At 34.7% G+C, this 21,760-nt stretch overlaps 1 protein-coding gene across 12 annotated transcripts in view; it reads right to left on the minus strand.

Moving 5' to 3' along the window:
* Nucleotides 1–21,760, minus strand: part of PICALM (phosphatidylinositol binding clathrin assembly protein) — a 105,830-nt gene that overhangs the window by 17,316 nt on the left and 66,754 nt on the right. For 2 of the 12 annotated variants that reach the window (XM_012469492.3, XM_012469487.3), the window contains exons 12-20: nucleotides 20,591–20,694; nucleotides 13,705–13,854; nucleotides 8,691–8,798; nucleotides 7,063–7,194; nucleotides 6,939–6,969; nucleotides 6,380–6,479; nucleotides 3,342–3,365; nucleotides 1,910–1,969; nucleotides 16–120 (exon numbers count right to left, since the gene is read on the minus strand). In XM_012469492.3, the coding sequence (XP_012324915.1) occupies nucleotides 16–120; nucleotides 1,910–1,969; nucleotides 3,342–3,365; nucleotides 6,380–6,479; nucleotides 6,939–6,969; nucleotides 7,063–7,194; nucleotides 8,691–8,798; nucleotides 13,705–13,854; nucleotides 20,591–20,694 (814 nt within the window). The remainder of the gene's footprint in view (nucleotides 1–15; nucleotides 121–1,909; nucleotides 1,970–3,341; nucleotides 3,366–6,379; nucleotides 6,480–6,938; nucleotides 6,970–7,062; nucleotides 7,195–8,690; nucleotides 8,799–13,704; nucleotides 13,855–20,590; nucleotides 20,695–21,760) is intronic. The other 10 variants (XM_012469501.3, XM_012469496.3, XM_012469494.3 and 7 more) reach the window with 7 other exon arrangements.

A 21,760-nucleotide genomic window follows, 5' to 3' on the forward strand; every position in this document is an offset into this window, starting at 1 on the left:
TGTAGTGTATAATACCTGTGCTCCTGATACAGGGCCAAAGGGGTTTGGTGGTCTCATGACAGGCTGGCTGTATATTAAGGTGGGCTGCGTCATTACAGGGACACTTCCCATTTGTGGAGGCTAAAAAATGAGAAATATCAAGTTAAAAGATACTGACTCCCATCTTCCTTATAAGTAAATAACAATGACAACAGGGATGACAGGTCCTAGTATCTCTGCTTGACTCAAAACATATTCCTCTGAATATAAGTAAGACTAATAGCTACAAACTTTCAAGAGTATTTTTTTTCCTTTTGGTGTGTAAAGTCTTTAACATGCTCATTTTAAAAATGTGGTAACAAAGCCTAACTTTTTCTATTCAATAAGTTGCAAAATTTAAACTTTACTGTAGTACAACACATAAAATAATTTAGACTCAGAGCCTTCTAAAATTTGCAAATTTGTCAGGTTTAGACATTAAGAAAACTTAAGACTTTGTCTTTGCTGCTAAGATATTTCAAAGTAAATTGCCTTTGTATAACAAATCAAGTTCTTATGCCATTATGCAAGTGATCACAAGTGAAGACAGTTGATTCTTTGAATAAGCCCGCTCCAGTTCTTCCATTTTATTTCACATAAGAATCAAGAAAGAGCTTAAATTACATAGCAGAGGTCAATTCCTTCTTGAGTAAATGAAAATAGAATCTCAACCAAATGTTTCTTTAAAAATTACCATTACAGGGTATAAAATTAACCTAGTAAATGACAATACCTAGTGTGAAAATAATACAGATACAGACTCATGTTTTAGTTAAATTGCAATGCTTTAAAATGTTTCCTTTAGAGAAGTTCTACTATCGTTTCAAGTAGACTACTATTTGTATATAGAGCTTCATTTTAAGTTTATGGACTGAGTTTCTCAGCAGACTTTTTTTTTTTTTTGAGATGGAGTCTCTTTCTGTCACCCAGGCTGGAGGGCAGTGGTGCGATCTTGGCTCACTGCAACCTCCGCCTTCCGGGTTGAGGTGATTCTCCTGCTTCAGCCTCCCTAGTAGCTGGGACTACAGGTGCGTGCCACCACGCCCAGTTAATTTTTGTATTTTTAGTCTCGAACTCCCAACCTCAGGTGATCCACCCACCTTGGCCTCCCGAATTGCTGGGATTACAGGCATAAACCACTGCGCCTGACCTCAGCAGACATTTTAATAAAATGACGTGTGGAAAAAAGCTGTGCAACTTTTCCACGTTATGAAAGGAGTTACTTCCATATCATATACATAGAAAAGTAACATAGCAGGCACAGTAGCAATACAAGGGACATAGCGTTGGCTTCTTCCAGGAAAAGTTCCTCAAATACATTATACCAGTGGTTTGAAACCACTAGCACCATTTGTTATCTAAGTGAGTCTCTATATACTGAGAGTTGGAAAAGTAAGGGCAATCTAACTGCACATTGTGGCATTTTGAAAGGCTAAAAGATTGTTTTTTGTAATGTAATAATTATTGTCATAGGAAAATTTCTCTAGCCTTATCAGACTAAATTTACCTCTATACAATTCAAGAATTAATCCCTCCCATGCCCTACAATATTAAGGTTATAAGACCTCACTGGTAGTTAACATACAGTCACAGCAACAAAGGCTTAGAATTAACATTAATGTTTGAAATATAAAATGGTCAGCCAAGTTACGAGGAGTATCCCAATAAACCAAGTAATAATATGAACATTAATGCATAAGATCTCTTGTATAATGATTATTCTAGAAATACTTATGAAACCAATGCTATGGTTCCACTGTGATAGGTATTAGGGCTAGGGGTATGAGGAGCACTAAATTCTTTTTTAGGTTAAATTCTAATAAAAGCATGTTAAATATGAATATATATATATATTTTTTTTTACAAAAGCTGTACCTGTGAAAATACTTACAATTCCATATCCTATCATGCCTGTTGGTGTAGTAGCAGGATAGGCCATTACGGGGGGTGCCTAACATAGTGAAAGGAAAAATAAACAAAAAAGTATAACTCGTGTGTCAACTGAGTTCAAGGAATTAGTAGCTGTAGTTCCACTAAAAAGAATTGCTAAGACAGCTGTGAGTAAGTGACACTTGTGATTATTAAGAACTGTCAATTAATGGTCAGTGAAAAAAAGTATCTCAAAATTAGCAGAAAAGCAGATTTATTAGAAGGGAAAATATACCAATTAGATACAGCAGTGATCTAAGATTTTATCATGCTTTTTACAGCTTTAAAAATCTTTAGATTTTCAAAAAGATCTTCAGTAGTTCTAAAATTTAAAGGTTATCACTATCATAAAAAATGTTTACCCAGATAAAGTATTATCAAATGTTTTCTTAGTTAGGTACCTGTTTTCTTTAGCATTCAAAGAAAAAAATGTAAAGATCTAAAATCAATTAATAACCTGATCTTCCAAAAAGTTACTTTCTAAGGACCTCACTCACTCTTTTCAAAGAACTCCAAAGGTTTCAAACTACTATTGAGTATGACTATTTCTATGAACCAGAGTTCTTAAACAGAGGATGCATGTTAGCTTTCTTTCTAATTTATTACAAAAATTGTTTAAGAGTAGCAATCAATTAGGTCAGTTTATCCTTTCATGTTTAAAAGAACCATCTACCAACCACTAAGATGTTTAAGTTGCCCTCTTCCTACCACTTTGATGATCTGTAAACATACAATTTGAGAACAGAATCATTTTAGATATAGTTGCTGTCTTAACAACATTTCCTGTGTTTCTCATAATGAAAACTGAAATTGAATACAGGTGAAAGACCAATAACACTGCTAAAACATAAAATAACTGAAATTATATGGCAATTTGAACATATGCATGGAGAAGTTAAATGAAGTATAACTTTTAAAAAATAACACTAAAGTGAATTGTTATGTTTAGCATTTGGGTGAGCGTGTAGGGCTTATTGGTCTCTCCCTACTTAAAAACCAAGATCTGCAAGAGCAGTAGACAAACTGCCAAGAATAGCAGAAGCCTGTAAGATTTCATGCAGTTGTTATTTTAAACATTACCACAATCAACATTTCCCTTCATTCAGAAGTCATCAAGTGCATAGTGGCAGCACAAGATACACACACAGACAACCAGCCATCTGGCAGCAAATGGCGGAATAGTAAGCAAGAAAAAAAATCGGTATTTCCCATGCCACCATCAGAATCAATTCTGCAACACACCCATGAAATCAGTAGATGCTAGGAAGAATTTCTGGCACATTGAAAATCTGAATGTGAAAACAAGTAATAGCTGAAAGGTTATGAGATTCTGCTACAGCAGTGGTTAATAGCATGCCAATTTATTGCAAAAAGGCTAGTTTTTGGTCACTTACGTATTGTGGAAAATGCATGCCATTCTGTTTTTCCCAGGGAGAACAATTACATAATGCAATAACACTGGATTAGAACAAGTACTTACACAACAGAAAATACACAGAGAGCATTTTAGTTCACATGTACATTCACTAACTACCTAAAATCCTTCTATTTCCAGAATCTAATGAAAGAACATCTATACTAAAACACTATCAAGGTTGACAAGGGAAAAGTAGTCTTTGGCCTCATTTCTTTATATAGAACACAGTCTATTGATTATAAGTATCATTAAAACATTCTATCAATAATGTCAACAGTGCAAAATTCTGGGCATCCCATACACAGGGTTGCATCAGATGTCTACCACAGGAAAAAAACAAGCACTAATTAAAAGAATTTGTAGTATAATACATATTTTAATAAAATTCCAATGAATTTGTGTTGAATTAAAAAAACACTGAAAAACCTTGACAGTGTTTAAGGATTAATACAAAGGTTAGAAATGTAAAGAAATGTCAAAAGCAGCAGTTTATCTTAAGTAGTGAATCACATTATCAGCCCCAAACATTAGCTATTAAAAACTCCATAAAATACATACAAATATTTTAGCAAAATCTTTAGAAGATGATACACATTACCATACATAATACAGCAAGATAAGGACTGCTGTCTTATCAACTTAAATACAAATTCTAAATGGCTACCTATTTTAGTAGTCAATCTTAAATGCTATCTATAAACTCCTAATATTGTACATAGATTAATACTAACAATATAAAACAAGAAAATATTCATTCTATTTTAATGTCAGCATTGGTATTTATATCATTTCTCACACATCATCAATGTCATAATTCACACACGAGAACATAAAATCCACTACTCTAAACTCCTATCATACCCTAGTCAGTGAAGTGTGTTATAGTGGGAAGAAGGCTGGATTCAGAGTCAAAGAGATGAATTTCAACTTAAATCTGCTTTTCAACTGCTTTGTACTTAGGGAAAAAAAAACCTCACAGAGCTTTATCTTTAAAAGTGGGGTGCTACCTGCTCCAATGCCCTCAAGAGAGCAACATTTACAGGTTTAAGATTGTGTGTGTAACAATCTAAACTATTTAAATGCAAAGTTTTAAAATTAGTGATGTTAGGCTGGGTGAGGTGGCTTATGCCTGTAATCCTAGCACTTTGGGAGCAAAGGCAGGTGGATCACTTGAGGTCAGCAGTTCAAGACCAGCCTGGCCAACAAGGTGAAACCCCATCTCTACTAAAAATACAAAAATTAGCTGGGCATGGTGATGGGTGCCTGTAATCCCAGCTATTCAGAAGGCTGAAGCAGGAGAATCATTTGAACCTGGGAGGTGGAGGTTGCAGTGAGCTGAGATCAAGCCACTGCACTGCAGCCTGCGCAACAGAGCAAGACTGCATCTCAAAAAAATTAATAAATACAAAATAACAAAATTAGTGATGGTAGTGAACACTATCTATAAAAAAAATTACTGCCTTAAAAAGGTAGCTAAATCACAATATTACTTTCCATTTATGAAGTCTGAAGCTATATGATAAAATGCACAATTTTTTACAAACATACTATTTTTAGCTCATTCGTACCAATTTTAACCTATCATTAACCCACAGAAAACAGGGCAGTGCTCTGCAAGTGGCTAACAGGACAATGGCAGCCTCTAACAGTAATAGCAAAGCTGTTAGTAATGTGTAGTCTGTGTAATTAAAACACAGCTACTAGCCTACTGTCTGAACAATGAATGTTTCAAACTTTTCCACGAGAAGCAGTTTTCTTCGACTGATGAAGATCTGTTGGATTAGTAAGACAGAAATTGGCCAAGGACAGAAGAATAGCCATAAAGTTATTCTGGGCCTACCACACCTTACTGTAATTAAACACATTACTAAAACCTCTTCATTATAAGATGCTAATCATTTCATTGGCAAATACAGTTAATCCTCATTATTCATGGATTTCATATCTGTAAATTCACCTACTTGATAAATTTTGTGACACCAAAAATCAATACTCCTGGTGCTTTCAAGGCCATTCATGCTCATTTGCAGAGTGGCAAAAATCTGATTCATCCAATACAGTTTACTTCCATCTGAGATAGAACAAAGGACACTCTGCCTTGGTCCAGCTCTCATACCAGACCAGAGGATAGAGAAGGGGGATGGAGAGTCCATCATACTGCAAGAAACTATGACTCTGAAGCCAGTTGGACAGGGCTAAAATTCCAACTCTGGCACCAGTTAATGCAACAGCTGTAGGCAAGTCATTTAATATTTCTGAACTTTATTTCCTCTATAGTAAAATAAATTAAAAAAGAATCTACTAGAACGAGGTTTTCTAAAATGATCATCTATGTGACATATGCATATATGTATGTATTTCCTGTAGAGAGGGTTCAGCATTCATTAATACAGTGTTTGGGGTGACTTTAACTACTTAACTGCCACAAATAATGAGAATCAACTGTATAAGTTATGTGACATATATATAATTGTCAAATATATAAATTATACAACAAAACCCAAGCAAGTATAGTTTCTTTACCACTAATGAAATGAGAAGATTTTGTATTTTAGACAAATAAATAAAAAATTTGAGGTCAGTAATACAGAGTAGTAATTAAGGACATATGTTCTATAGTTAGGCTGCCTAGGTTCTAAAAATCCAACCAATCATTTAAGATCTCTGTAATCCTGAGCATATTACTTAATAACTGTGCCTCCACTTCCTCATCTAGAAAACGGGGATAATAATAGTTACTAATACACGGGTTAACAGGAGGATTATCCAAAATAAAACTGCACTATCATTTACTGGAATGATGCCTGGCACAAAGTAACCCTTAAATACATGCTAGCCATTAAAATGTACCTGGCAAATACAGGCATCCAGCTTCCTTTAACAGAAGTACAAATTACTTATACTTCTAAAACTCAGTAATAATCTATTTATGCCTATCACTTTAAAAACATTTTCATGTTACATATTTAACTAAATTATTCGTGTGTTAGTGTATCAGGAGCTTTTTCAACTCACCATTGTTGCAGCATTCCAAGCCGTTGTTGGTGCAACCTTTGGTTGCCAGTTAGATCCTCCAGTTAACTTCTTTTCACCTGGCTGACTCCAATTTACATCACTTTAAATAAACATAAGTGAGAATATTAAAAGTCTCTAATTATAATGTTTCCTTAACTATATATTTCTAATTAACAGAGTATTTAAGATGCAGACTTGAGGCTGGGGGCAGTGCTCATGCCAGTAATCCCATCACTTTGGGAAGCCAAGGCAGCAGAGGTGAGGAGTTTGAGACCAGCCTGGGCAACATGGTGAAACTCCATCTCTACTAAAAATATAAGAATTAGCTGGGCATGGTGGCCTGTGCCTATAATCCCAGCTACTAGAGAGGCTGAAACAGAAGAACTGCTTGAACCCTGGGCAGTGGAGGTTGCAGTGAGCCAAGACTGCACCACTACACTCCAGCCTTCACACACACACACACAAAAGCAGACTTGACATCTCTATACATATTTTTAAGACAAAAGCCAAATCAACCTCTAAATGATACATGGAGAAAAAATGTGTACTGAAAACTCACTTTTTAGTGGTTCCATTTCCGATGCCAAGATCTAGAAAAGGAGAAAAAGAAAGCATTTTATAACACTAGACTCAGTTTAATAAAACACCATAAAAGAAGATTAAAGGATCCAAAGACTACTTACTACCCACAAGGTTGGCTAAAGATGAATCCAAGTCATCAGATACTAACTTGTTAGGCGGGAGTTTGGCAACAGGAAGACTCTGGTTCTGAGAGGCCACTGTTGGTTTGAGAAGTCCACCTAGTTCATCAAAGCCTTAAAGTTACAAACAGATGAAATAGAATTTGTAAGGAACTTATGATGCTATGGCTTTCTAAAGGAGGTATTTGCCTTTTCTCCTTGTTTGTTCACTGGAAAAATTATCCAAAAAATAGACATTAGTAAATGTCTTTAAGTGGAAAATGGAGAAATTCACCACTTCATAGTGAACTGACTGAGAAGGCTATATTTGTTTTGACAGAAATCATTTCTCTTACCTCATGAGGAAATTACATTAGGGTTAAAGGGGATAAGAGAGAAGTATTATAAAAGGGAAGAAAAGGAATATAATTCTCCTGCTTGCCCAGAAAAATTTTATGAAGACTCACTTATACCTAAAGCAATACAGGTTAAAAAATACCTCTCTGGAACTTTGAAAAGAGTTCCTTTTACATTAAGAAATAAGATTTAAAAGACCTTTTTTTCTTTTAAAGCAGAGAATGTAAGAGTGAACTACATCTAAGAAACTGCTAAATACTGTAATTGCATAAGCCCATCTAGTAAATGAGGACAATTCTTAAAAATGAAAATAAAATTCTTTAAGTTTTCCTCACCCAAGGATAAAAAATAAAAGAAAATCCAATCAAACGAACTCTCTATGGGACTCAATAGTATGATCTACGAATATTAGAGTCTGAAAAATAAAGTCACCAAAGATGACAGTTCACACAATGATTGGTCTATATTCCCAGGCAAGACAAACTAAAATCTAATGCATCAAAAAAGTATAATCATAAACCTACTAGTACACAGAAAAAGATAAATTCTTAATCCATATATATTCTTTATAAGTTTGAGTCTTACTTTTTAGAGGATAACTAATTATATGTCATAAAATTAAGAACATCTTAATATATTCTCTCTAAATAGCTAAAAGTTAATTACTAACCAAAATCAAAGGCCATCCCATGGTAAGAACAGAATTATGTGTCAAAGTTTTATAGGCACTTCAAATTAACAAGGTATGAATAAAAACACAAAGTAGAAACCTGGCTCTATAGATCTAGTCTATAAAGTTCTTTAAGACAAATGAACCCTAATAAGAATCATTCATAAAACAATACAAAGTTCCTGTACTCACAGGCCTGACATTTAATACATTCTGTTTATACACAGACTATTTAAATCAGTCAATTTCATATATTTAGATACAATAAGATTATCATTCCTTTCAGTAAAGGTAAAAATTGTATGTCTAAAAAGGCACAACATCTACACACAGTCACTAGCAACTTAGCATTCTACATAGCTAAATCTCTTTTTCTCTCTTACTTTGCTCTAGGAAAAACAAAATTTTCCCAGTGTCTAAATTGGTGCCAATAAAAGAATAATAACTAAACAGCTCCCTGAAGTTCTCATCTAGTGCTTGAGGGGATGGGGACAATTTCTTTGGCTACTCCAATTTAATGTACTTTAACATTTAAAAAGCATTATTTTTCCTTAAAAAGAATCAAAATTAGGACATTATAATATTTTAATAATTTTTTTCTTACCCCCAGAATCTACAATAACATTTGTAGATTTATTTCCAAACACAGATTCAAAGTCAACATTAAGGCCAGCTGAAGGGTGTGGCTGTGCAACTGGAGAAGGAGTGAATCCTGAGAAAACCAAAATGGAAAAAAGCCCAATTATTTAATAACTCTGCATTTATAGCTATTTAATAATGATGACAATAGCATGGAAAATGCAGTATATTCCCCAAACAAAAACAAAGCCAATTATTCAAGCAAAATGTTTTCTATATCACATTTTTTGTAGTGATTGGGTTTTCCCTAACAAAATCATCCTACTGACAAAACAAATGAGCAACTGACACTGAACTGCAAATATGCTTCATTACAGAAATCTTTTTTTATCCTTTACCTTAGTTTTGTATGCTGATAATCTTTAAAAAACTAAACACATCTAAAATAACAAGATTTTTCATGAAGCAAAATATATATGCAATGCAAGGGATCAGTGGGGAATACAGTAAGAATTCTGCGGTACTTAAAAAAAAAGTATGAAACTTTTCAGTAACCCCAAGATAAAAGTTTCTCTCCCTCCCACCTACCTATTTCCCATATTTCTCTCCATCCTTCCTTCAACAGTTAATCAAATGTTAAATAGCTTAAGTTCAGTGATGGGATTCTGAATGTTGCAACTCACTAATCCTTATGTCCACCTGTATCTATGTGCTTTTAGAACATCAGAGAAAAAAGATATGCCACTTTCAATTCCCAACCACCCTCTAACTTCAACTTATTACTTGCAACATAGGGCTGACAAGCATAAACTCAAGCATACTAATTAAGCTGACTCTACTCTGCAAAACAAAATCATAACAGACTTTATTCTTTCTTGCCTGTGTTACACCGATACTAGTGTTATTACAGACAATAAGCTCACGTTTTTAAGATAACCTATATTAGAAGGTTAACAACTACACCATTAAGGAGAAGTTAAACTTCTGGAGTCCTAAACTTAGGATCCCTCTCTTCCCCGCCTCTATTGTAGTCAGAATCTCACTTTGAATTCTTAATGTTTAACACCAGAATGTAAAGAAGTACAATGATGTCATGTTGTACTAGAAGAAAGACTGATCTCAAAGAAAACTGTAAAAAGTAGGACAAGATTTGGTGAGATGTCCAAGAAGGTCCTCAAAGACAGAAAAAGCCAGTAAACAATGATTATTAGCAATGACTGATACAAGCTGATACATATTAGTGATACCACTTTAAAGTAGCATTTTACATATCCTATAATGACTATTCTGTAGTGCACACATTTTTAGAGAATGTACCAGTTTGATCTTGCTACATAATCACTTAACCCTTAAACTAGTAGTACCTCAAAGACATTGGTCATACAATGGGAACATAAATACTATCAAAATATGAAATAATTCAGTATATAAATCTTGACTGTTCATCAAAAGGATCCGAGAATCCTAGACTTACCAATTTAATAATATTTTAAAGTGTGCAAGCTGTTTAAGAATTATGCCATCGGCTTACTGGTTGTTGTGATAACTCTACATAAAAAGCCAATGTTTCTACTCTAGACAAAAATCGATCATGCTTAATTATGTGCTCATGCTACCATCACAGTGTAAGTAGTACAGATAATGTTCTTTAAATCGTTCTGGTAACAATCTTGGCTATAATGTCACTAACCTTTAGATCATATATGGAACAACAATTTAAATTAGGCCAATATATCAAATTCCTATTTTCTCCTGCTACTTTGCCTCAGCTTTGTAGAAGACAGTTGATACAAAAGATAAACCTCTCCTTTATAGTCACATAGAAATGACTTCATTGCTTTCTGTAAAAAGAGGAGCCAACTACTAAGGTCCCTAGAGGTACCAATCAGTGAAATTACAACATTTTATACCTACAAGTATAAAAGGTTAGAAAGACTATAAAGTAATCCAGTGTATATCAAGTTTTAAAAGCCTCTTTAGGCAGAGGAAAAAAGTAAGAAAAAACAATTAATTGCAATAATCAGCTATTAATATTTGCTTAAAGTTATAAGGGAGGCAAGCAGTGTACTTCCAAATTAACAATCTTTTAAGTAATAAATGAATGCCTGAAACACATACACAGACAAGGTTAGAGATTCTACATCGTAATTTCAATACATATCAACTTTTTGTGAAAATATCAGGACTGCCAACTTTTAATTTCTAAAAGTTATTTAAAAGAAAAAGACCCAACTAGTATCACTATTCTAAAAGGGAAAGTTTACAGAAATACACACATACACACACAGCCGAGTGCACTAAAAAGAGCAGGCGCTGAGCTCTGAGTTAAGGTTTACTTTATATCACTACATTGTCCTGCCTACTCTTCCATTTCACCAAGGCCAAGTGAAAACTTTCTCACTAACCAGCACCAACCCCCAGTTTTACATTTAGAAACCACTGACCTGCAGGGTAAATCTCAAGAGGACAATAATAAATTAACTGAAAAGTACAAGATCAACAAGCTTTGGGGACAGAAAGGCAATCCAAACACCTTTTAAAACATTTGGTTGGACTGTTAATTGATTTTAACGGTGGTTTCACAATATAATTAGGCCTCATACTTTTTTTGTCAAATTAACTACTGCCGTTTATTAAACCCTACTAAACACTATGCAAGGGCTTTATAAACAAGCTATTATTTAAACCTCACATAAACCCTATGACATAGTTATTATTATCCCTGTTTTACAGATGAGAAAACAAAGAGCAATTACATAATTTACCCAAGGTCAAAGATTTAGTAAGTGTCAGAACCAAGACTTGAACCCCCATCTGTTTGATTCTAGAATCTATTAGGGGTTTTCAGTTTAATCCCAAGTATTTCACATAAAACAGTAAGTAGAAAAAAAGTTTTTATTATAGCTATAATAATTATTAATCAAAAACAACTCAAATTTTATGAACTTCTTGAGCTTTTCATCGCTATTAAACCAAAAATGTGAATAACCCTTGACAATTTTAAAATCCAAAAGCAACAAAGAAAAATCAATGTTTAAGATTTTAGTTGATGACTTCATAATAATTTAGGTAAGAAGTACATTCTAATTATGATGTGGTCCACATATACAATACTTTTAAATTCTTTAAATTTTCTGAGGGATGGGGTCTTGTATCTTGGCTAGTCTGGCCTCAAACTCCTGGCCTCAAGCTATCCTCCTGCCTCATCCTCCTAATTAGCTGGGATTATGGGCACCAGCTACTTCACCCATTTCCCAAGATGGTTTTTAAAAGTAGTCATTTTGATGATAGTTAAGTGCCACAAAAAATTCTGACAAGGCATACAAGGCAGGAAGGCAGGAAAGGAGGAAGGAAAGGGAGAAAAAGTGGGGAAGCGGGGAGGAAGGAATCAGGGAAGCAGCTAGGGAGGCAGGCAAGGAATAAAAGGAAGAAGAGAAAGTAGAAAAAAGAAAGAGAAGGAAGAGGAGGAACAGTTATGAGTGGGATAGGAAATTGAGAAAAATAAAAGATGAGGGAAGTCCAAGCACTTGGCATTCTTCAAATTACAACTTACAAAAAAAAAAAAAAAAACTCTATTAAGTATTTTTTAAAAAAAACTATTCTGTTTGTATAAATTAGAAAGAAACAACCCAATATTGTATCTTATTAGAAAAAGAATATTAGGCAGGTGGCTTTTTAGCCAACACTATCCTGTCCTCTAACGTGTGGTTGTACAGCTGAGAAAGCAAGCCTAGACACTTTCACAGACATTGACATATGCAGCATAGTTTTAAGACCACAACTCAGCCTCTTTGATTCACAGTTCAGTATTCTTGTAGCTCAATGAGGACAAACTACCTATTAAACTGATCATCATATCAGATAATGTCTTCCCTCTGGCAAGGTCAGAGGGTGTCTAGACACATAGCTTTTCTGATTTTTCTGAGTTACTCTTAACCGTATGGAATAAGGGTTGGCAACTTTGTATCAAAATGACATGAAGGAATTACTGTAATGAATTATCACACTTTGGGTATATATGTGGTTTAAGCTATTAGATTAGTCATATTTAACTAGAACACCTGACTTGGAATTTTGTCTAATCTCCTTCTACTATTAACTTGCTTTCTAGTTACTTCTTTCTTCTCTTCCTTCCTCTGACTCATATATATCTAAAAGAATATTTAGAATGTGGTCACATGATCTGTCGAGGGTATACTGATGACTTTCTGCATGCAGTTTTAATCAAATATTTAAATTCACATCACCTTAAGCTGTTTCTCTGAACTGAATAAAAGAAGTTTCATTGTCTTGGGGAGGTGGGGAACAGGGTTTAGCATCTTTCTCAGCAGAATTCAAAAACATTTTTTTCAGCTTCAGTACATACTTTAAAACTTACTATTCCCTATATAACCTCAGTGTGAAATTCTGCCTTTTTATGCTTTTTATACTTTAATTACAGGATATCCAAGTCAAGTTGCTCTTCTGCTTTACTATTTAAAATGAAACACATACTTCCTACTTTTCATTTATCTCTATGTTATCTATAAAGTGAAATCCTTCAGAATGGGATTACAAATATGTATAGATTTTGGACAATATAAAACTGACGTGCAACTGCTAAAAGAGAAAGAGAAGATTAAAGATAGTTGCTAAGAGTGATTAACCCCTCTCTCCCCCAAACACAAAGAGAAAAATATAAACACATATAAACATAAAAGTTTAAGAGATGTTACTTTTCAACCAGTTCTCCAAACTAAAACGGGAAGCTGCGTGTGACAGCCAGAGTATTGCACTATAACACAATAGAGAACAAAACACTAAAAAAGAAAGTTCAACATCAAGAGAAGTTTTCCTTCCTAAAAGTTTGTAAAAATAAAATTGGTATACTAGTGTCAATTTTAAAACCTCACTACATTATTGCTGGTTATTTTACTTTAGAATTCAATATTAAAATGTGAAGTAATTGTTGCAGTGCTTTTAAAGTAATTAATGGATACGTAAAATATAGTTAGGCAGTAAAAACAATGATTGGAAAAAAAGGTTAAATGGTACTTTACCAACAAACATTTCATGAGTAGGTGTCCTAGTAGTAAAAGTGGATACATCTGAAGAAATGGAAAGGTGAACATCACCACTACTTTTTGTGAGGAAAGGATTTAAGCTTGGAATGGCATCATCAACAGCATCTACAGTAGCAGAGAAAGGATCTGTGCAGTCCAAATGTATTACGGCAAAATGAAGAAAGGAAGTAAATAAATTAGTATTGTAATTAGTCAAAAGATGCAAAGTGAAAAGTAGTAGCTATATTACTGTTTATTAATCTTAAATATCTAAATTATCAAAAATAAAAAATATCGAATTATCAAGATGGAAGAATTGCATTTAACATATTTTAGAATGAATCCTTAGAAAAAAATCATTTGTTAACACCAGGAAGCCAATAGTCAGGTAGTTAAAAAAGAGAACAATAACCAAGATGTTTCTATAAAGAGCCACCCACTCTGCACCAATCTTCCCTGTTCTAGGTGAGTGCACTGGTCATGGCGGTATAGCTGTGTTTACTTGAATAATTGATATCAACAATTGGTATGTATGTCGTGAGTAAACTTCCAAAGAAAAAAAGAGGGTAATGACAAATCAGGGGTAAGAAGCTGTTTTTAGCATGTGTAGATAATTCCTGTATAGTTTCAAAGGTAGGAAGTAAAAAATAAAGATAAAGAAAAAAATCTAAGGATGGGGGAAAAGAATTTTAGATAATTAAGACTAGAGATGAAAGAATGCCCACTTAAAAAACTGAGAAAAGCTTTCAATGGCTATCTAAGAGCTGTAGAGTCTTTAAATGATTTGCTAAAGGAACAACAAAAGTATTGTTTCCCTACTAGAATGATATCAAATATGTACTATTATCAAATCCTTTATCTAAAGTTATTCTAGAACCAGATAATTATTGTACTGATACCTATTTCAAGATAATTATCATTCTAATGACTGAAATCTATTTTTCCTAACTTCTCAAGATTTAAAGAGTTAACTAAATGAGGAGAGAAAAATAAAAGCAGCAAAAATACAATATCTTAATTTTTTCTTTGTAACATAATTAAAAAGAAGACACTCTTGTAATTCTAAACAGTAGCCTCTTCTTGTCTATTCTAGTTTCATTCTTGACCTTCACTGAAATATGCAGTGGTACCTTCGTAGTACTAGGTACTTTATTTTACTCTTAAGATTGAATGATTGAACATTAAGAAGGCAACAGTGGCCTAAGAACCAGCTCATTTACTATATCATAATATAGGCACACTTCCTTTAAAGTCAACAAATTCAAGGCAAGCATTCTACAAACTCAAATACAACTGTTTGAAAAAGGAAAATATCAAGAAAATACTCAGGTTATGGGTTTAAAATTAACACATCTTTTTAATACAACTTTTTCTGTAACATAATAACTTTTCTATAACAGTTATGGAACATAAATTCACACTAAAAAAATTAAGTCCTACAAATCTATCAAAATACGCTGATTATACTAGTCAAACTCGAAATCTTTCCCATCATTCCACTCCCCAATAAATAAATAATCAGAAAATAATAATTCACAAATTAAAAAGTAGAAAATACTCAGTTATAAGAAGTTGAGTGGTGACCCTGTGGGTTTTTTGGTTTTGTTTTTTTTGAGAGTGGGTCTTGCTCTGTTGCCCAGGCTAGAGTGCAGTGGTACAATCATAGCTTATTGTAGCCTCCACCTCCTGGGCTTAAGTGATCCTCCTACCTCAGCTTCCCAAGTAGCTGGGACTACAGGCACATGCCACCACGCCTGGCTAATTTTTGTAGAGATGCTATGATACCCATGCTAGCCTTGAACCCCTGCCTGGACTCAAGTGATCCTCCCTCCTCAGCCTCCCAAAGTGCTGGGATTACAGGCATGAGCCACCAAGAACATTGGCTTTTAGTACTAAAATACATTGATGGCCACTCTAGCTCCTTCTTGCGTAAGAAAGGAGTTTCATTAAGCTTAGAGTTAACCAGTCAGAGGTTGAATGTTTTCTTTTTCTTTTTTTGAGACAGAGTCTCACTGTGTCACCCAGGCTGGAGTGCAATGGTGTGATGATCTCAGCTCACTGCAATCTTCGCCTCCTGGGTTCAAGCAGTTATCCTGCCTCCTGAGTAGCTGGGATTACAGGCGCACACCACTACATCTAGCTAACTGTTCTATTTTTAGTAGAGATAGGGTTTCACCATGTTGGCCAGGCTGGTCTTGAACTCCTGACCTCAGGTGATCAGCCTACCTCAGCCTCCCAAAGTGCTGGCATTACAAGCATGAGCCACCACACCTAGCCAAATGCTCTGTTTTTAAATACATGATATTAACAGTTGCATGGAGTTTTTAAAGTACCTTATATTTTGTCAGACAAGTGAAATATCTTTCATTTTTTCATGTCAAAAAAAAAAAACCACCACATTTCTACAACAGATCCATTGGTTTATGAGAAGACATGTTCAGGAAAGTTTACTAGTTATCTGCTGTTCTATCGACAGATACGGTTTTATCTAGCACCTAAGTTTCAATCACTTCCTATTACGTGAAACACCTTAAAGAATAATATTCAGAAATATGTGCAAGTACATTCATAATAAGATCAATCAGACAATAAGGAAAGCCAGTTCCTAACTGACAAAACATTACAAGTAATCTACAAGATGTTAATCTATTAATGGACATTATACTATAGTAATAAAAACCAATTCATTAAGATATAATAATAATGCTCTGGCTATTTCAAGTTAACCTACTAAACTGGCAATTCTAAATCCCTTATTTTTTTTTTTAGATAGGGTCTTGCTCTGTTACTGAGGCTGGAGTACAATGGCATGATCATAGTTTACTTTGGCCTTGACCCTTCTGGGCTCAAGCGATCCTCCCACTTCATCCTCCTGAGTGGCTGGGACCACAGGTGTATGGCAACATGTCTGGCTAATTTTCTGATTTTTTGTAGAGGCGAGGTCTCGCCATGTTGCCCAGGCTAGTCTCGAACTCCCTGCCTCAGCTCCCAAAGTGCTGGAATAACAAGTGTGAGCCACTGCACCCAGTCTAAAAATTTTTAAAATAATAGTTTTGTCCATTATTTTTTAGCATTATTCATTCAAGTTTAATTTTTGTTTTGTTTTGTTTTTTGTTTCTTTTAAAGACCGAGGCTTGCTCTGTTGCCCAGGCTGGAATGCAGGGCATGATCTTGGCTCAATGCAACCTCCACATCCCAGGTTCAAGCAACTCTCGTGCCTCAGTTTCCCAAGCAGCTGGGATTACAGGTACACACTACCACACCCGACTAATATTTACATTTTTAGTAGAGATGGAGTTGCACCATGTTGGCCAGGCTGGTCTCAAACTCCTGACCTTGAGTGATCTACCCATCTTGGCCTTCTAAAGTACTGGGATTACAGGCATGAGCCACCACACCTGGCCCAAAAACTTAATTTTATGCTACACTAGAGTCATTAAAAAATAATCCAAAAAAAGTTAAAATAAGGACTAAAATGGCACCACAGTCATATTATAGACTTTACATCCTAAACAACTGATACCTACATTCACACACAGTAAACTGATTTGTTCAAAAACATTTTTTTGGTAGAGACAAGGTCTTGCTATGTTGCCCAGGCTGGTCTCAAACTCCTGGGCTCAAGCAACCCTCCTGCATTGGTCTCCTAAAGTACTGCAATTATAGGTATGAGCCACTGGACCTGGCCAGATAATCAAATTTTTTCGTAAGTGTTGTATGTTTCATGCCAACTAAGAGAAAAGGAAATTAAACTTTAGAATGAATAATTCTATTACACCTAAACTAAAATTTGAAATCTTGCTTCAATTACTCAACAGTGTATCAAGCCGATAATACTGTATATTTTTAGATATAAAAATTCAAAGTTTGCCATAATTTAAAATTTTCAGGGTGAAGAAAACCTAGGTCTTCACAAATATTAGTATTCAATATTAGTATTCAATACCAACTGCTTGTTTAGACTCCAGAACATTTCTTGAAAAAGTAAAGGCTCATTAATAATACAATGAAGGCAACAAGAGAGCTTGTGTTCTCTCATTTTCCTTCCACCAAAAGGTGGAACCTTAAGACTCTCATATACACATATAAACTTTTCTTCCCTTTACCTCTACCTTATCATTAACCTATCTATAACTAAGAATGCGCATCATTTCTGTGGTGTTGACGGTAAGAACTAAATACTAGGTCTGTTAGTGGGCATTCATTTTTAGCTAATGAAAGCTAATAAAAGAATGGAATAAGATTTGGGGACTACAAAAAAATCATACTCCTGCTTTGTCATATACTATAAAAGCAGCATGACTTATAAAATGTTACATATTTAAGGGTTCAGGTAAATGGTTAACTTCAAAATACCTTAAGCATTTAATGCTATGATCGAAGCTTCTCATATATAAGATTTCTTTTCTTTCTTTCTTTTTTTATTTTTTATTTTTTTTATTTATTTTTTTGGAGACGGAGTTTCACTCTTATTACCCAGGCTGGAGTGCAATGGCGCGATCTCGGCTCACCGCAACCTCTGCCTCCCGGGTTCAGGCAATTCTCCTGCCTCAGCCTCCTGAGTAGCTGGGATTACAGGCACGCACTACCGTGCCCAGCTAAATTTTGTATTTTTAGTAGAGACGGGGTTTCACCATGTTGACCAGGATGGTCTCGATCTCTTGACCTCGTGATCCGCCCGCCTCGGCCTCCCAAAGTGCTGGGATTACAGGCGTGAGCCACCGTGCCCGGCCTCTTTTTTTATTTTTATTTTTTGAGACAGAGTCTTGCTCTGTCACCCAGGCTAGGGTGCAGTGGCACAAATCTTGGCTAACTACAACCCCCTCCTCCCAGGTTCAAGTGTTTCTTGTTCCTAGCCTTCCGAGAAGCTGGGATTATAGATGTGCACCACCATGTCTGGCAAATTTTTGCAGTTTTAGTAGAGACAGGGTTTTGCCATGTTGGCCAGGCTGGTCTCGAAGTCCTGGACTCGTGTGATCTGCCCGCCTCAGCTTCCCAAAAAGTGCTGGGATTAAAGACGGAAACCACCACACCTGGCCATATATAAGATTTCTTTATTTTAGTCTAATTTTAAGTTAGTTTAGTCTAACTTTAATTAAAAAAACAAATCTTAATCTGACTGTCATGTATATGAATACTGACTTGAATTAGAACATTCTTGGCTTCAGATACTCTTCAGCATCATGCAGAAGTCAAATCCTGAAGTTATCACCAACTCAGAAGCCAAATACCCTTATATGAAAGTCAAGACAGGATTGAATTCCGATAAGATCGAGGGACTTAATATAGGGGAAATTTTGACTGAAATAGCATTCAAAGCAAAAATAACCTAAAATAGAAAAGTAAAAATGATTAGATGTATTCCAATATATTGTAGTCTGTCACATAGAGACTTTGATGGAATAATGTCTTCTAACAGGACATAGAACAATTCTTACAGACTGAAATTACTTAGAATTGTTCTCCCACAGTACTACTCTATTTGCTTTCATCTATGACTTCAACAATTTCAAGTTAGAAACTTCAACTTATCATTTTTAGTTGTACATGGTGTCCAGACAAAACAATTAGGAATTAAAGTTCAGCTTCTTTAAAATGTTAAATACATTTTTATTAGGCCTTCTGTAAAATTTTTGGACTATTTAGAGAAACAACTCAGCCTTAGTTTTAAAAATACTACTACATTTTTTTTAAAAAAAGGAAATAAGCTGAAACTGCTTAAATGGTCATGTTAATTCTACTAACCCTTTCTAAAGTAATTCACAGTAAGACAAAAAATAAGCATATACGTTTGGCAGATTAAGAATCCAAACATAAGAACATACCATTAGGATATTAAGAAACCCCTTTCTTAATCTTAATTTGCTATCTACAGTTCATTCTGAAATAATTCTAAAATACTTATTGACTTTATTAATATTTTGTCATTTTTAGGAATTACTCTCAGATCTTAAGATTTAGCTAAATTAAACTAGCCTTCAGAGTCAATTAGTTTGTTAAATCAAGTTCAGGCTCACAAAATTAGCCTGAAATCTAGTGTTTTAGGGTTTCACTATTTGTTCTGTGCCCCACCTTGAAACAGAAAGAACTTGTCCAAAAGAGAAAGCGTCCACTTCGTCAACAAACATTCACAAACTACCTGTCAGAACAAACTACTGTAAAACCTGCCTTCACAGAGTTTACTTTCCAGGATATAGTACCTTAAAAAAAAAATTTAAAATGTTCTAAAATTCAAATCATTAAAATAAAATGAAAAAGCTTGCTTTGTTTATTGTAAAAATTTATTAGAATAATTAATTTATTTTGCTACAAGAGATAAGCCTATCACTTCAGAATTACTTGAGGGCAACAAACATTCCTATTGGTACAAGGAGAAAATTCTTTGACTAGCAAAATCTTCCAGGACTTAATTAAACAAACATTTAAAACATAAGCAGCATAAAGCTGGTCAAGACAATCCTGGTCACAACATAGTTCTCTGTGTGATAATACCATCTGAGTTTTATTAGAACTTTATCATATATTTCCCCAAAAGTTAAAAAAAAAATACTATACCAAAATTAAAATAACAACTATACATTTTCTGATTATGGAATAAAAAGTCAACATTAAAAGAATGATCTCATACTTAAAAATACACTTGGTCCTTCCTCTTACATTTAATCTTTATCAAATGTCATTTCATAATTTAATTGAACATAAATTCCAAAATTATTTATAATAAATGAACACACCTTCAAGGGATAAAATTGCTTTACTGTCATTTTATTTCTCAAGTTCTCATGTATCAAGTGTAATAAAAAACGACATAAATAAGTAAAACACCACAGAATGAGGAGCAGAGATGCATATAACATCTAAAATAGAATTCATAAATGCTTACCTCCCCATGTACTTGCTACCTGAGAAGCAGTTGACATAGAATGTACAGATGGGTGAAAAGTTGGCTGCTGCAAATCAAGCAGATCATTGGGCAGCTTTGACGTGCTAGAAAGATATTTTGGAAATATGTTTTATTTACTAGAAAAACCTTACTACTTTAGTGTCACCTCTTCCCCCCATCCCAGCCACTGCAGATAAAAACATTAAATACAAGGGGGAAAAGCCCCATTAATATAAACCTCAAAGGAGCAAGTTTCCCTCATAGAACAGCATATTTCTAAGAAGGCTTGAAAACACAATCTAATACCATATCTTAAGTTTATATAGGATTCAAACAACAGCAGCTCTTCTGAAAAGGATAAATGCCTTCCCCTGGAAAAAAACTAATTTCCTTATTAAAATGAACCTAAACAACAAGATTCTAAAATACAAAATATCATAGCAATTTAATATTTTTTTAACAAAAGTTTCTTCTTGCTTTTAATCTTCACAGAACTTGAATCACATTTGTAATAACAATATCACTACAAAGTAAAATACTCATTAACTTCAATTCCAGTGCCTCAGTATCCAAACTACATATCAATAATACAGGGGAAAATTTTTACATGCATTTATGGATACAGCCACCCCATCATACAACACACAATTTACATGATACATTTCTTTTTCTTTTTCTTTTTTTTGAGATGGAGTCTTGCTCTGTTGCCTAGGCTGGAGTGCAGTGGCATGATCTTGGCTCACTGCAACCTCTGCCTTCTGGGTTCAAGTAATTCTCCTGCCTTGGCCTCCTGAGTAGCTGGGACTACAGGCTCACGCCACCACGCCCAGCTAATTTTTATATTTTTATTAAAGAATGGGTTTCGCCATGTTGGCTGGGCTGGTCTCAAACTACTGACCTCAGGTGATCTGCCAGCCTCAGCCTCCCAGAGTGCTGGGATTACAGGCATGAGCCCCAGAGCCAGCTCTTTTTTTTTTTTTTTTTTTGTGAGACAGAGTCTCACTCTATTATCCATGCTGGAGTACAGTGATGCGATCTTGGCTTAAGGCAACCTCCACCTCTTGGGTTCAAGCAATTCTTGTGCCTTAGCCTCCCGAGTAGCTGGGATTACAGGCACATGCCACCATGCCAGGCTAATTTTTGTCCTTCAGTAGAGACAGGGTTTCACCA

Source organism: Aotus nancymaae, unplaced genomic scaffold (genome assembly GCF_030222135.1).
Source record: "Aotus nancymaae isolate 86718 unplaced genomic scaffold, 86718_ANA_hifiasm-v0.15.2.pri h1tg000059l, whole genome shotgun sequence".
Classification (NCBI taxonomy): domain Eukaryota; kingdom Metazoa; phylum Chordata; class Mammalia; order Primates; family Aotidae; genus Aotus; species Aotus nancymaae.